The sequence below is a fragment of the Ahaetulla prasina genome, chromosome 7, assembly GCF_028640845.1.
Source record: "Ahaetulla prasina isolate Xishuangbanna chromosome 7, ASM2864084v1, whole genome shotgun sequence".
Lineage (NCBI taxonomy): Eukaryota > Metazoa > Chordata > Lepidosauria > Squamata > Colubridae > Ahaetulla > Ahaetulla prasina.
This window is the reverse complement of record NC_080545.1, coordinates 46262752-46277938: the sequence shown is the minus strand read 5'-3', so window position 1 is coordinate 46277938 and position 15187 is coordinate 46262752. Positions and strand designations below refer to the sequence as shown.

Below are 15187 nucleotides of genomic sequence, written 5' to 3'. Positions count from 1 at the left end.
CACACACACACACACACAGTACAATAGACTACAGTTAAATACATGTATTTGTCTAACAGAGAGTTGGGGCTACTCACAATTAGTAGAAGCACAAATGCCACTTCGCCCCATACGAAAACTCCCTTCTCATAAATGCAGTATTTAACTGGAAGATATTGTATAAAATATTTAGAAATATTACTATGAAACACTAAAACATTTTAACAATTGCGTCATAGCCACAAATTTTGAGAAGCAACATTGCATTTGTAACTACCATTTTTTCCCAGTATGTGTATCAGAAAGCAATAAGCCTAATATATATATGTATATGTGTGTGTGTGTGTGTGTGTGTGTGTGTGTGTGTGTGTGTGTGTGTGTGTGTGTGTATTTTCTGAGGTTTTCACGAATGTTTGTATGTAGGTCTTTGGTTATTCGGGTATTCTCCCGCATAAAATTGGAAGTGTCTTGGCGACATTTCGACAAAGTCTCATTTGTCATCTTCAGGCTGGTGTTTACAGCTTCGTGCTTCTAGGAGCAATGGTGCTCCTAGAAGCACGAAGCTGTAAACACCAGCCTGAAGATGACAAATGAGACTTCATCGAAACGTCGCCAAGACACTTCCAATTTTCCGCGGGAGAATACCCGAATAACCAAAGACCTCCCTCCCTCCCTCCCTCCCTCCCTATATATATATTCATATTTGTAATGAACTGCAGAAAATGCAATGCATTTATCATATACAACTCCAAATGTACTAAACTATTTGGCAGACAATGTTTTAAAACTATTGTACTATATTATATTTCTGTTAGGGAAACAATTAGAAGTATGATGTAATAACAATATGAAGCATATGCATAGCTTTTGTCATTACACATAACTCACATACTTCAAAACAATCACAAAAATCTCAAACCTTCCCAAAACTAGGAAAAATCTCTAAACTAGGAGAACCTGATCAATAAGTTACATGACTGCTGTTGCATGTGGTCCTTTCTTGCTAAAGAATTTTCTTAAGTGTGTTAATGTCCCATATCAGAAAGTGATGCTACAAAGCATGTTACCGTTCTTAGGTTCTGAGAAGCAAAGCAGAAACACTTCTCTCAACTCATTAGGGTTTTTGTGTTCTTTAAGTCTTGGTGCCCCCTACATTTCCATAGCAATAAACTGCATCCAAGTTATTTTTCTAGACTTACAAACAATCTCTTTTTGAAACTTTACTTGGATGATTAAAATTAAAAGTTCTTTAAGATACAGTGCTTACTTTCTGTTGTTGATGTTGTTATAATTATTTGATAGAGATGGAGAGATCTTTGGTAAAGTTGGAAAATTGGATGCACCTGGGGACCTTTAAAAATATGAAAATGTTAAATTAGATAAAAATGTTGAGATTGTAAAATAAATAATGAAAAAGGAAAAACTAACATGAAGCAATGCACGTAAAAAAAGATTCTTATGATCAAAGTAACAAATACCCAAGTACTCTATCTTGCCCATTTTCAAAAATCATTAAAAAAATCACTCAAAAAACATTAAAAAAATTATCACGTTTAAAACCTTCAACCAAATCATAGGTGTAAGCGGTCAGCCAAATTCCAAATTGGGCTTTAGCAAAAAAAATGACCAGTACCAAAAATTAGTTTGGATGCTAATGAAAGACATCACTTCTAAAAACAAGGCTTTTTTATTTTATAATGCAAGTTATTAATAAAGGTGCATCAATATTGTCAAAAAATTATGGAAGTAAGAGCAGCTTAAAGCACTTGTTCACTTCGTATTTTAGAACAGTGATTCCTAATTTGTTTAGGTCACATACCCTTTCAGAATCTGATAAAGAACATAGACCTCCATAGAAAAATGTGTATTACAATGTTTTGCATACAATTTATTTTATTGCACTATAAACTAATTTTTCTTAATGAAGAATATAAAAATAGACTTTTGAAGATTGTTGTTTCTTCCATTTGTTTTTGATGCAAAAATGTCCAGTTCCTAAAAAAAATTGTGTAAATAAAACAAAAATAAATTTAATTTTCCTCTAAAGTGAATTTAATGAGAATGTAATGAGATGTTGCTTGGCTTCAATCAGATGTTGAAATTGAGTGAGGCATTTGATATGACAATGTGCATGTCATCTCTGATATCTAAATTATTTTGATTTTTTTATTTTGATGCAACAAGTGCTGACAACCATGACTGACAAAGAAGATGATACCAAATGGGATCAGAACTCCCATATTTTGCTTTATTAGAATAAGGACACTTGTGACAAGAACATCAGAATTCTCCAAAACTCTTCAAGTTGAATTCATTAGCATCATTTGCTGCTTTGGCAGGATTTGTATCACTAATGTTATCTATACCAGCAAGGAAAGAACTATAAATCCATAGTTCAATTTTAAAGTGTCTGAGCAGAAATAACTTTCAAAAGAGTTCTGCAGAATTTCCACATGTTTGCAGATACCCGTGGAGAATCTGTCAATATTTTGTCTGCAGCTTGTAGAAGTGCTTCCTTCAGCAATTGAAAGTTGATATAGTTGTCTACTTCCAAAGTTCTTTCAGAATGACAACTTGGCCAAAAGAGTTCATTTGTTTTTTTAGCTGCATCTACAATGATGACTAAAAGGCCTTGAACAATAAGATATGTCTTATTCAGTTGGCTGAAAATATCTGCTAATGTTAAAAAGTGAACAAACTGCTCTTTATCAAAACTGTTGATATAGGGCTTTTCTTCTGTCTCAAAAAAAGTTGCCTGATGTTCAACGAACTGCTTCAAGACTTGTCCAATAGAAGCCACAAACATCTGTGTATTAGAGAAGAACTTCTCATTCTGCTCCTCTGTCTTGACAAAGCTTCTTGGAAAGGTAATGATTTAAAGTCTTGGCTTTGAATTAATGACTGTTGTGGGATCAGGAAAGGTTTTGTTCTGAACTGTTGGCAGATTCCTTGATATCAGTCCATATTGATGTATAAAGCAATGAATGATGATGATGTGATGCTTTCCTCATGAAGCAACAAAAACAGATATGTTTCCAAAAATCAGAGATGCTCCATTTGTGCACCAAGTACCAAGGTTTTTCCTTTCCTGTTCATTTTGGAATATCTATAGCATTCATAGTTCCAAAAAGAGACTCACAAAATTGGAATTTACAGTGGGATTAGCACCCACATAATAGTTGAAAACTGGGAGGTACCTGCAGTGAAAAATGCATGTTTCTGGTTTTTATCCAGTTGCATTTTGATGGGAAATGGTGTAGCTGCCATTTCTTCCATGGCATCAAAATATTATTCAAAAGAATGCTGCTTCCATTTTTTTTCTCATTCTAAATCACAAGCCACCAAATTCTAATCAAATGTTAGCTTTTTAAAATTGAATGTTCTTATCACAGAAAAAGAGCCAAATTTATGTATTTTCAGAAAGGACAGACTATGACCTGATCTAAACAAAAACACATATCCATAATCATGAGGGCAGCATAAGTTATCTGTAAACCCTAATAATGAAAACTGTTCTAAATGTTATGGCATGACTGTGATATCTAATCACATATAGTAACATTCTGTGCCACCCTGTGTTTGTTTTGAATGACTAAATATCTTAACACAGGTAGTCCTCAATTTATAACTGTTTATTTAACAATGGTCCAGAATGGCCATGGAAGGCTGCCTTATGACTCATAAAGCACTTCTGGCCATTACAAAAAATTGCTTTACCAACCCTGCAGTCATGTAATCATGATCAGTTTGCACTTATGACTAGTTGCCAAATGCCCTGTGATTATGTGATCGCCATTTGCAATGTTCTCTGATAGTTTTTCCCAGGAAGTTAATGGTGAAGCTGACAGAGATGGCTGCAAACTGCTACCACCTGCCAAGAGAAAGAGCCATTTCCCAAAAGAAGCTGACCTCTTTTGGTGGGGTGTAGAAACAGAGCCAAAACCTTGAAGATTTTGGCTCTGTTCCTGTATCTTACCAAAGGAATTCCCTTCAAGGAACAGTGGAGAGTTGAACTTCTTCAGTAGGATGAAGAAACCAAACCAAACTATTGAGGTTTTTGGCACCTTTCCTGTATACCACTGAAGGAATTCCCTTCTGTGCACAGAGGGAGCTGAACTCCTTTGAGAGGCAGTTCTTTCAGCCATTCCCCAGAGATGAGAAGAAGTCAAAATCCAAGCAGGGAGTGTAGAATCAGCATGATAATGTAAGGAGAATGGAGTATCTCAGGTGGGTCAGGGAGGCTCTGGGAACCCTGGTGTAGGTTTTGTGCTAGTATCTCTTTATTTAGGGGCTGTAAATCCTGCTTGGATTTTTGCTAGGACTTTCAGCTATTGAGTGGAGAGACAGCACACTAAGAAAAGGAGCATGGCATGCCTAAGAGGGGTGCAGAGGCTCTGGAAGATCTGGTGTAGACTGCATGCAAAAGTGTCTTTCTGCTCAGGGGCTGAAAATGCTGCTTGGATTTTGGCAGGGAGGACTTTCAGTTCCTGAGTGGAGGTTCCCAGGTTCTCTCACACTTCTTATCTGGATTCTGTACATTTAACGACGCACACAATCACTTAATAACCAACACGGGGAATGCTGATATTGTAACTAGTCATGTGACACCTCTCTTAATGACTGCTTCACTCAATGATTGAGGTGCTAGTCCCAATTGTGATTGTAAGACAAGAATTACCTATAATATCACTTGATATAAAGATTTTTTTCCAACAATGTTTAAATTAGAAGAAGGAAACAAAAAATGTGTTTATATGTGGTTGAGCCATGCTCTGTTTTAGAAATATCACTACATATAAAATATCTGTTTCATTTCTCATTGTATAAAGTTTATTGTATTTTTATTTGTAAACCACTTGGAATCACTTGGATAGTGACATGGGTGGTGTGTAAATTTGAGTAATAATTAAAATACTAACTGAAGATGCCTACAAATCAAGATGAGCCTAATGTAGAAATTTTGATAATAGTCTTAAACTGGTTAAAAGAAAAAGCACTTGCTGGTTTTCAACTCCCATTTTACATCATTGTATATAATAGACAAAAGACCATATTTCACTAACAGTTTACTATGTACTCTAGCATTCCAACTCTACTTATTATCCTCTAGACATAAAACATGTATCAAGAAAATAAAGTTGAAGCTGAAATATACTAGCTTTAATCCATATTTAAAAGTAATAATAAAACAGGGCAACATGACCATGCCATAGCAACTAGAAAAAAAAGACTTCACTAATTACCTTCGTGAAGGTTAAGATTTAAAAGTGATGTTTTGATTATCCACTATTTGAATTTTTTAATAAATCTTTATGAATAAATACTAATAAACCATGAAAATATAAGAACTTTGGACTGTGTAGATATTCAATAAGCACCCACAGAAAAGTCACGTTCTAAAAACTTTCCTTAAATGCTCTTTAGAAATGCATTTATAATCTGTTTTGGTTTGTTGATAATACAATTTATTGTTTATTTATGAAATTTATATGGCTGCCCAATTCAAATATAGATGAATCTGTGTGTATACATCAAAAATATATAATTACAGTTAAAATTACAACAATTAATAGGTAATTGGCTACCTACAACCTGTACAGTATGTTTCAGGAGTAATCATTCCAGAGAGTAGATATGGCAACAGAAAGGTATACTGTATATCATTATTAAATGCTCTGAGACAAAAATCAGGAAGTTAAAATTCATTAGAACGTAGTTTTATAATGAAAAGATAATATAATACCCCTTTATAGCAAGTGTATTTAAAACAGAGACATTATTATTGGTAGCAATTAACATAATGAGGTTAAATATTTTTCTCCTATGACAGCCTCTAGAAGTACATCTCTATTGTTTTATTATTGATATTAAATATTCAGAGTAAGGCTGCTAATTTTTAGCACTATATATCCATATGTTTCGTATCACTTTTTTTCATCTTGCAGCTGCCCAGATTATTCCAGTTCAGATGGAAACTCAAAAAGGTTCACAAACTTTTAAACATCCCTGTATAAAGCACTTGAGTTAATGTTCTAGCTTTAAAACAGGGGTGTCATGAAGCAGTAATTTTTTTTTTCTTTTCTTTTGCTGACGTGGAGAAAAAATGGCACTGATTATTGTTTGAAAGCTGTGAAGTTATCTGCGTTCTCTGTGGAGTGACTATGAATTACAAGCTGTTGAGAAATAAATTTTCGAGTGCAAAATAAGTCGCTTCGGCTTCAATTAAAAAATTGCTGTCCCTTGATCTTCATTAAGACCCTCTGCAAAAGTAATTTGAAATACTAGTTTGAAAACTTTTTAAAATGACTCAACAACCTTCAGAAATGCAGCAAGTTGCTGCGGCTTTAAACAAAATTGGGGAAAAAATAGCAGGATTATCGGAGCGTATGGATAATTTGACATTGGAAATGAAAAAAATGAAACAAGAAATGAATGAAAATTTTGCAAAACAAACAGTGGAAATGACAATTATTAAAGATGAACTTGAGCAGATTCATGTACATGATGCAAAAGTGGATCGGCAAATTGGTGAAATATTTTACAAAAATGAGCAGCAAGACAAGAGAATTTGTCTCCTGGAAGAAGAAATGAGGAAATACAATTTGGTTATTCGAGGAATTCAAGAAGAAAAGGTAGATAATTTGAAACAGTGGGTTTTAAAATGGATTAATGATCTTGACACGCAAATTACGTTTACAATAACAGATCTGGCAAATGTTTTTAGAATTGGATATAGAAGGCAAAATGGTTTCAACAGGAATGTGCTTGTCAGGTTTGCAAATCTTAGTGATAAGCTGGAAGTTATGGCCAAGGTGAGAGAGATGGGAGATGCTTTGAAGTTTGAAGGGAAGACTATTCAAGTCTTCCCGGATATATCAAGAGAAGAAAGGGCATGGAGATTTTTTTTTAAACCAATTACAAAGGTTTTGAGAGATAACGGAATTAAATATAATTGGAGGCTACCACAACAATTGAAATTTTTTTATAAAGGAAGGATGCGTACAATTACCCCGGACATAGATGCAATACTATATTTACAGGAGCTTGGACTGATCAAGGAGGAGGATTTAATGGAGATAAAAGATCAAATGCTTAAGATGGGTGGAATACTTGTGGAAACATCAACTCCAGAAGAAGAAAAAGGGGCTATTGGGGGGCAAGACCCTAAAGGGTTAAAGAGGAAAGAAATCTCACCTGTGTTGGTCGAACAGAAGAAAAGTCGTGAGGATACAGCAGGAGAAGAAGCAGATAAGAGTCTTGGAAAATACGAAGCTGAATGCGGGAGAGAGCTACCACTTTCTTTTTTCTTGAGTGACGAATTTAAATAGACAGCCCGAAAGAAGTGACCCGGACATTGGCACGTCCCCTCTCCCCCATTCTCTTTATAGAGGTGAAACCGATGAGGATGTGGGGGAAGAAGATTGTTTGTTTTTTATTGTTTGTTTTGTCTTTTGTCTTTTTTGTTTTTTTATTGTTTTTTTTATGTTAAATGTTGGTTATATGGGAGTTTAATGTTGGGTTTTGGGCACAGAAAGGAAGAGGCGGGGATAGGATTGAAAAATTTACAGTTTAAATGGGAGTCATAAAAATAATGTCATGGAATGTGAAGGGTACAGGGAATCAGATTAAAAGAAGAAGATTGGAATTTAAGATTAAAAGAGATTTACCAGATATTTTATTTTTACAAGAAACCCATCAGAAATCTGAAGATTCAAATAGAATGTATATAAAAGGTATGCAAATATATGAAAAAGCATTTGGAACTTCAAAAGCCAGAGGAGTTGCTTTTTTCTCTAAGATATATAATACATATTCTAGAATTGATTATATTTTTCTTTCTAAAGATTTGTTGAATAATGTGGACAAGGTAGATGTGGGAATTTTTAAAGATTCTGATCATGCAGAAGTTATGGTGGATTTAGATTTTAATTTTGAGAAAAAAAGAAGTTATTGGAGATATGAGGAGAAACTGTATAAAAATGAAAAGGATAAAAAATGGATACTTAAAAAATTGGAGGAAAGTTGGAGACTAAATGATAATGGGGAGGTTAAATTTGAAATTGTTTGGGATGCGATGAAAGCGGTGTTTAGAGGGGAGAGTATAAAATTATCAAGTAGGAAATATAAAAATTATAAAATTAAAATGGAAAGGGATAAAAATCAGATTAAAGAATTGGAAAATCAATTTTTGCTTACTAAAGAAAAAAAATTCTTGAGGAGCTTAATATGTTAAAACAGGGGTGTGAAATTTGCAGCCCATAGGCTGGATGTGTCACACACTGGCCATGCCCACCCCCATTTTAGTGAAGGGGGAAAAAGTTGTGATATGTCACATGATGACAACTTGATGCCGTGAGTTTGACACCCCTGCTTTAAAAAATAAGACCAAAAGATCTAACATCTCCCTTGGAAGGAAAAAAAAAAAAAGCCCAGTGTTAGCAAAAGATCACAATGTTGCCTCAGAGACATGATAATGATGGCCATGACTCTTTGGCATCAAAAGCCATTTCAAGATATTTAAAGCTCAGGTTTCCATTCTTTTTTCCTGAAAGCCATGATAACTGAATATAACAGAATTGCTCACTGTATATGATTGATTTCCTTCCTCTTTTGAGCCCAACTTGAGTTGGTATACAATGGAAGCAACATCTGCATTTAAAAGGATGGATCCCCTGCAGACTACTAGTTGGTAATGAAGAAACTGGGGTTACTGAGAGTTGATGTCATCAAATAAATATATAGATTGAATAAGGAAACTGCCAAAATTCATCGTTGATGGACCCCGCTCTGCATGTTTATTGCCTCTAATAACATTATTTGCAGGAAGTGTTTTAATACAAATACTGGTAGTCTGAAGAAAAAAAAAGAAGCTGTTGCTTGTCAATCAGCATATTGCAAAGTTTTGTCTACAGCATGGGTGTCAAACTTGCCACGTCACATTGTTGTCATGTAACATATCACGTTTTTCCTCTTTGTGGAGCTGGCGTGGGCGTGGCTTGCGTGTGACGCATCTGGCCCGCAAGCCGCCAATTTGACATCCCAGGCTACAAGATATTTCTTGAGACATATTCAAAAGAAAACTGAAATCCAGAAAAGTCATGCATAGGAAGGTTGCAGTTCTTGTATATGCTTCTGGGTGGGATGATGGAAAACAAGTATGTAAATTGAAGCCATTTTTTTCAATAATTTGCCTCAATCCAATCCTGAAATGTAATATTTGGGCATATAATTTACTGATTTATATTGGTAATTAGCTGGATCTTATCTGTTTTCTTTTTTATACATGTGTATGATGCTGATTATCTTCCCTGCCCAATTCTCTACTATCACTTTGGTTGATAGTTCTAAGCAGAAAAGCTTGTACTGGGGCCCACCACTTGGGATTCAGTTTTATTGCTTTTGGCAAAACTTGGTCAATGCCTGGAACCTTGCCTGTCTTCAGAATTTGCTATGCATTTCACACGGGACTCTTCTGTCAATAAGCTAATGAGGTGATTAGAAATTTTAGTAATTCAATGTAGTTGTTGTATGCTTATCATGCCACTGGATATGTCTTCTATTATTACAATTCTGTAATTGTGTAGGGGAGTGTTTCTCAACCTTGCTGGCTGAGAGTTCTGAGAGTTCTGGGAGTTGAAGTCCACACATCTTTAAAGTTGCTGAGACTGAGGAACACTGATGTAAGGTGTAGTTTGTCTGGCATGGCCAACTCTGTATTCAGTAGTATTGTTGGTATTACTGGGAAGTCATTCCAAACATGACTTCTTTTTCACATTGTGTGGTGAATGAACTATACTGTGGGAAGCCAGTAATAGTCAACAAGTGGTTCATTCCCAAAAGGCTTATTTGGCAGGACAGTCCCACTGATGGGGCCATTTAAAATTTAAATAGAGAACTGATACAAGATTAAACCTCAGGTCTTTAGCAACCTCAGATCTTTGGGTAATAATGAAGTCTCTAACATTTCTCCCTTTGAGCAAGACTTAACTTCTAAAAAAGTCTGGTCATTGGCATTCATTCTTAAAATCTTTGACTTTTTTTGCTTAACATTAATATTGGTTCAAAAATTGCTATTATTGTATGAGCTGTAAGCAAATACTACCTGAGTATAGAGTTCTCATCTGGTGCTATTTATTAAGGTCCAGTACCTAGCACAAAGTTGATTTCTTTAATGTTATCATTAATGGCAATGCCCTGAAAAAAGGACTGAACATTAATAAAGGAGAAATATAATATTCCTAGATTATGGATCTGCTGCAATGGTGGTATTCAGCTAGTTCTATCCGGTTAGGGTGAACTGGTAGCAGCGGCTGTGGGAAGCTACACCCACCCGGCCCGACATCTTCACGTCCCATATTTGATGCTCTGCGCATGCATGGAAGGCCCTGCACTTCCACAGAGGTGGTGCATGCAAGAGAAGTGAGCACGCACATGTGCTCACATTTGCAAACCGGTAGCGAAGGTAAGTGAATACCACCCCTGATTTGCTGGTTATGCTGCACAGTGGTGAAATGTGTTTTTTTTCCTGCCAGACATATGCTCCTCTAATAAGAACCCCCATCATGATATAATAATTTTTGATACATTTCCAAGTGGAAAAATATAAAACAAGTATCAGTCAAAAACAGTTGATTTCTAAAGTCCAGTCAGCTACAAGATTAGGAGGAGTATTTATAGTTTACAACTTTGTTATGCAAAACATGCACTCTGCCATCTGAAGTACAGTCTTACTTCTGTTATCAAGTTAACTTAATGGCTTAGTAGCAAAAGTTGTTACCAAAAACAAACAAACAAAAAATATTGAGTCCCAACAGTTTTCTTAGATATCATTCTGTATTTAGATATAACTAGACATCTAGACAATCTTGTTTCAAAGGCATTTCCATACCAGATTAGCAGATTACTCAACAATGGAAGAGCTTCTAATATACTGGGAAATTCTTTTTAAAAAAGGGGGGGGGGGAATTATTCAGTGATGTATCTATCTTGAAAGTAGTCCATGTTGAACTGTTTACCAGAGACAAACATCAGCAGTTGACCTCAGGAAATGTTTCATGACATTTTGTATTATGTCATAAAATGCTGTATGTTAATTTTTATGTCATAAAATGGTTCATAAAATTAAACTTCAATACCACAAGAGTCATGGGTCCCATATTTTGGACACATTCTGCAAGTTAGTCCATTTGAGGTACCTTGGTTGAAAATGTTCTGCCCTATAATGTACCATTTCACACAGTTAAAGTTTGTAGACATGAAAATTTTAGCAGTGTACAGATGGTTAGACTGTTCAGATACCATTGTTTCTTTTTTCACAAACAATTCTCCAATATTAAAAGGAAAAAATCATCCACAGATCCTTAACTTTTGTTTAAAAATTATTAAATACTCTGGACATTAATAAATTCTGTTTAAAGTCCCATAACAACAATACTGAGTCTTATTTTTTAAACACCACAATAATTAAAAGTAATCTTTATGGGTAGTCTTCAACTTTTGACCACAATTGAGACCAGAATTTCTGTCACTAAGAAATGTGGTCATAGGGCATCACTAAGTGACAGCATCACTTGGGGATGGCAATCCTGGCACTTCCTGTTGCTATCATTAACTGAGAATTACAACTTATAGAGTACCAACTCCAATTGAAGTCATTCCAGGCTTGGTCTCTCCCAGCTCAAGCTTTGGTAAAACTCGGCCTCCTCTTCAACTCCCCCCACTATCTGCCCCACCATTCTGCCCTTTTAGCTGCTCTGCAACTTGCCTTGCAGGATGCCAAGTAGCTCCAAAACCGCATGGCTCTGGGTGGCTTGCTGTATTACAGCTCAGGGACTTCTTGGTGTATCATACCTCTAGGATTGCAAAAAGCAGCATTGTGCAAAGCCACAGTGGCCTGGAAGACCTCAGCCACCTCAGTCCAGTTCCTGTTGCCTTTGCCAGCCTGCCCTCCAAGCTCCCTGCTGTTCCGCACTCTGCTGCCCGAGCTGACCTTCGCTCTTTTCTTGCTCCCACTGCTCATGAGGGTTGCCTCCCCTGGCCCTTCATGAGGCAGCTGCTGAGCATGTGAGACCATCTTCCCAAATCTCACAAGAAACTGCCATGAACAATATTCAGAAGAAAGTCTTGTGCAACCAGGAGCTACCTGGTGTATAAGGTGTATAAGAGGCACCTTTTTACCCCCAAAAAGAGGGTGAAAATCTGGGTGCATTTTATATGCCAAATGTAGTCCTGCCCAACCGCCTCCCCCCACTCTTCGGAGGTTGTCGGCCGAAAATCTTGTGGAAAGCGGCTGCTGTTTCGGCATCAACATAGCCACGGTAAGAGCGCTTTTTGCGAGCCAGGCTGCCCGAATCCTTTTGAAGAAGCGGCGACAACGCTCGGCTCTGGGATAGCCAACAGGCCTCCCCTCCAGCTCGTTGAGCATGGGAGCGCCTAGAGCAGATACAGCTACAGCAGGCGCGCTCGCTTCGAGCCAGTCTGCCTCAGCTGCTGTTGACAGCCTACGACACTACTAAAAGGCAACGTTTCAGGCAATCGTGGAGGAAAAAGAGTGTTGCCTCCCTGCATGGTGTTTTCTGCATTTTTCCCCCTCAATTTTCCGAAGCAATTTGCAAAGCCATGCACCCCCCTCCTTTTCTGTAAATTACTTCAGAGAATTGAGAGAGAGAAAAAACGCCGGAAAACGCAATGGGGGAGGAAAAAGAGTGTTCATGTTTTCTTCCCCCATTGCCTGAAGCGTTGCCTCCCTGCATGGCATTTTCCAGTGTTTTTTTTTTTTCTCAATTCTCCGAAGCAATTTGCAGAAAAGGAGGAGGAGGGCACGCGGCTTTGTTGAACATGGCCCAGCCACGGCTCTCATCCACTGCGTAGGGCAACGGGACACGCAGGTGGTAGGCAGCACGACGCTGTGAGTCCAGCTAGAGTTCCTGGCCACGGATCACCAACTGGGCCTGGGCGGCAGAGCTGAGCAACGGCAGTTCAATGGTCATTACCAACCCGCGGGGGATTGGCCTAGGTGCCGAGTCCCGGCTATTGCAATATCCCTGAAGGTCCATGTAGGAGCGGTGACGGAGACTCCACTGTGGAGTGGTGGCAGGTGGGGCTGGTTTGGGCGGAGGGGGTCTTGGAACTTCATACTGCGGGATGGGAGGCGGATAGACGTAGGGCGAAGGGAAAGGCAGCAAGGGGGAATTGTCTGGGTCTCCAGCCTCTTCTGGGGGCGGTTGAGTTCCTGCGGCCAGCAGCATCTGGACCAGTGTGGCCTGCGGGATGCCCTTATACTTGATGCGGTTGAGGGGGACGGCGTTGGTGCGGTCCAGTTGCTGGGAGAAATTTCACCAGGCGGCGGAATTGGGTCATGTGGCCGGCCAAGCTCAGGGTGCGCGGATGGAAGACAACGTCGTAGACCAGGCGGTGTGGCCCATGCAGCTGTTTGCGGCTCAGTTCATCGCGGCCCGGCGCTAAGGAGTATGGCAGTAACCAGCAGGAACCTTCAGGATCTGGCCGAAGCTCTGGCCTCCCGATTAGCTGGTTGCTGCAGATGTTGATCCAACAGTGCCGGCTACCAGCCTGGCTCATGCGCAGGACTCAAGACATAAGTATTTGATACATATGTATTTCATACCCAATCTGGGCTGCAAAAATTTGAACTGCTGAAATCTTTATGTACTCCTTTCTGGGGTCACTGGACTTTGAAAGCACAGCTAGTGCAGTCCTTGTGTTTTATTGTTTTTAAATAACCTGCAGGTTCCCCAAATATTTCTGAACTCCACTCCCTGTCAAATCCAACCAGCATTGATAGAAATAAGCAAACTAGGAACTGCCTTTTTACATAATTAATATTAACCAGTTAAATATTAATTGATCTTAATTGTGAATAGCAATCATATTAATTAAATGAGCTTGGCACAAGATTTTACACACATTTTAAAAAACAAGAAAAAAGAATTCTGCCTCTGCCTACCAGCATCAGGATCATGGTAGGCAGAGGCAGAATTCTTTTTTTCTTGTCTCCCCCCCCAAAAAAAATTAAAGTGCGTCTTATACACTGAAAAATACGGTACTTCGTAAAGGTCCAGGCTGAGCATGCCTAGCCAGCAGTGGGAACATAAAAATCATGAAGGTCAACTAGGGCATCAGGGATCACCAAGTGCAGTGGGCCAAAAGAGCACAGATTGGGGAAAATAGATAGATGGATAGAGTTAACAACCACCTGCAGTTGTTAAATGTGGCCAGGTTACCAAGTATCTGAATTTTGGTTACATGGCTGTTGGGATCCTGAGGGGCCATATCTTTGAGGATCAGGCATAAGTTCCTTTGTTCAGCACCTCTTGAACTACAGTCACTGAAAAAATGGTAATAAATCAGGACTACCCGTATATAATAATTTTAAATCACAACTGTAACTGTCTCTCCTTCTATTTTGATATGTAATAATTTATAATGATCACCTATGGAAGCCATTTTATCACAACTCCACTGAACAAATATTTAATCAAATGTGATACTTTTATGTGACAAAATACAGAAGAAGTTGCAACAGTAAGATTTCTAAAAAGTTAACATCAGTTTGCATATTCTTTAGTTTGGGGTAAATTTTTGCTTAAAAATAATCTGAAAAAAATATATAAAGAATGAGTGTTTAAATCAAAAGTAACGAAGGACACCAGTAGAATCCAAGGAAAGTTTCTAATTCTGATTCTACATTAGGCTAGAAATAATTATAAAAAGGAAAGAAACACAGTTCTAAAGTATGTGATACTCAATTAAAATAGTGAAAGGTACGATCTGTCTATCCCTGTAATGGCAAACCTATGGCACGTGTGGAGCTGGCAGGTGGAGCCATATCTGTGAGCACGTGAGCGTTGCCCTAGCTCAGCTTCAGCGTTCATGCCGGCCAACTGATTTTTGGGCTTTCTGGGCCCACTGGAAGTCAGGAAATAGGCTGTTTCTGGCCTCCGGAGGGCCTCCAGGGTGGTGGGAAAGGCTGTTTTCTCCCTCTCCAGGCTCCAAGAAAGCCTCTGCAGCCTGGGGAGGGCGAAAAACAGGCCCACCGTGCCATCACATGCAAAAAGCAGGGGAAGCATGGGGGGGGGTCGTGCATGCCTGGGGGGGGCAGGGGGCATTGAATTATAGGTGTGGGCACATGCGCGCGTGACCTTCCCCCACGCTCCCCCCACTTTTGGCACACGATGGCAAAAAGGTTAGC

At 38.3% G+C, this 15187-nt stretch overlaps 2 protein-coding genes across 8 annotated transcripts in view; one reads left to right on the top strand and one right to left on the bottom strand.

Moving 5' to 3' along the window:
• USP15 (ubiquitin specific peptidase 15) overlaps positions 1 to 15187 on the bottom strand; it is a 71044-nt gene that overhangs the window by 38970 nt on the left and 16887 nt on the right. For 3 of the 7 annotated variants that reach the window (XR_009156126.1, XM_058191169.1, XM_058191171.1), the window contains one exon: positions 1247 to 1330. The exons of 1 other annotated variant lie outside the window; for it this stretch is intronic. Coding sequence is in view for 2 of the 6 variants with exons in the window: in XM_058191169.1 (XP_058047152.1) it covers positions 1247 to 1330 (84 nt within the window). In the remaining 4 variants the exon portion in view is untranslated. Of the gene's footprint in view, positions 1 to 77; positions 146 to 1246; positions 1331 to 15187 lie in introns of those variants that run through there. 3 more of the 7 variants (XR_009156127.1, XM_058191172.1, XR_009156128.1) reach the window with 3 other exon arrangements.
• LOC131202313 (uncharacterized) lies at positions 1821 to 13880 on the top strand. The gene is made up of 2 exons (XM_058191176.1): positions 1821 to 2846; positions 5925 to 13880. Exon 2 carries the CDS (start codon positions 6282 to 6284, stop codon positions 7305 to 7307), a length of 1026 nt encoding a protein of 341 aa, XP_058047159.1. The 5' UTR covers positions 1821 to 2846; positions 5925 to 6281; the 3' UTR covers positions 7308 to 13880.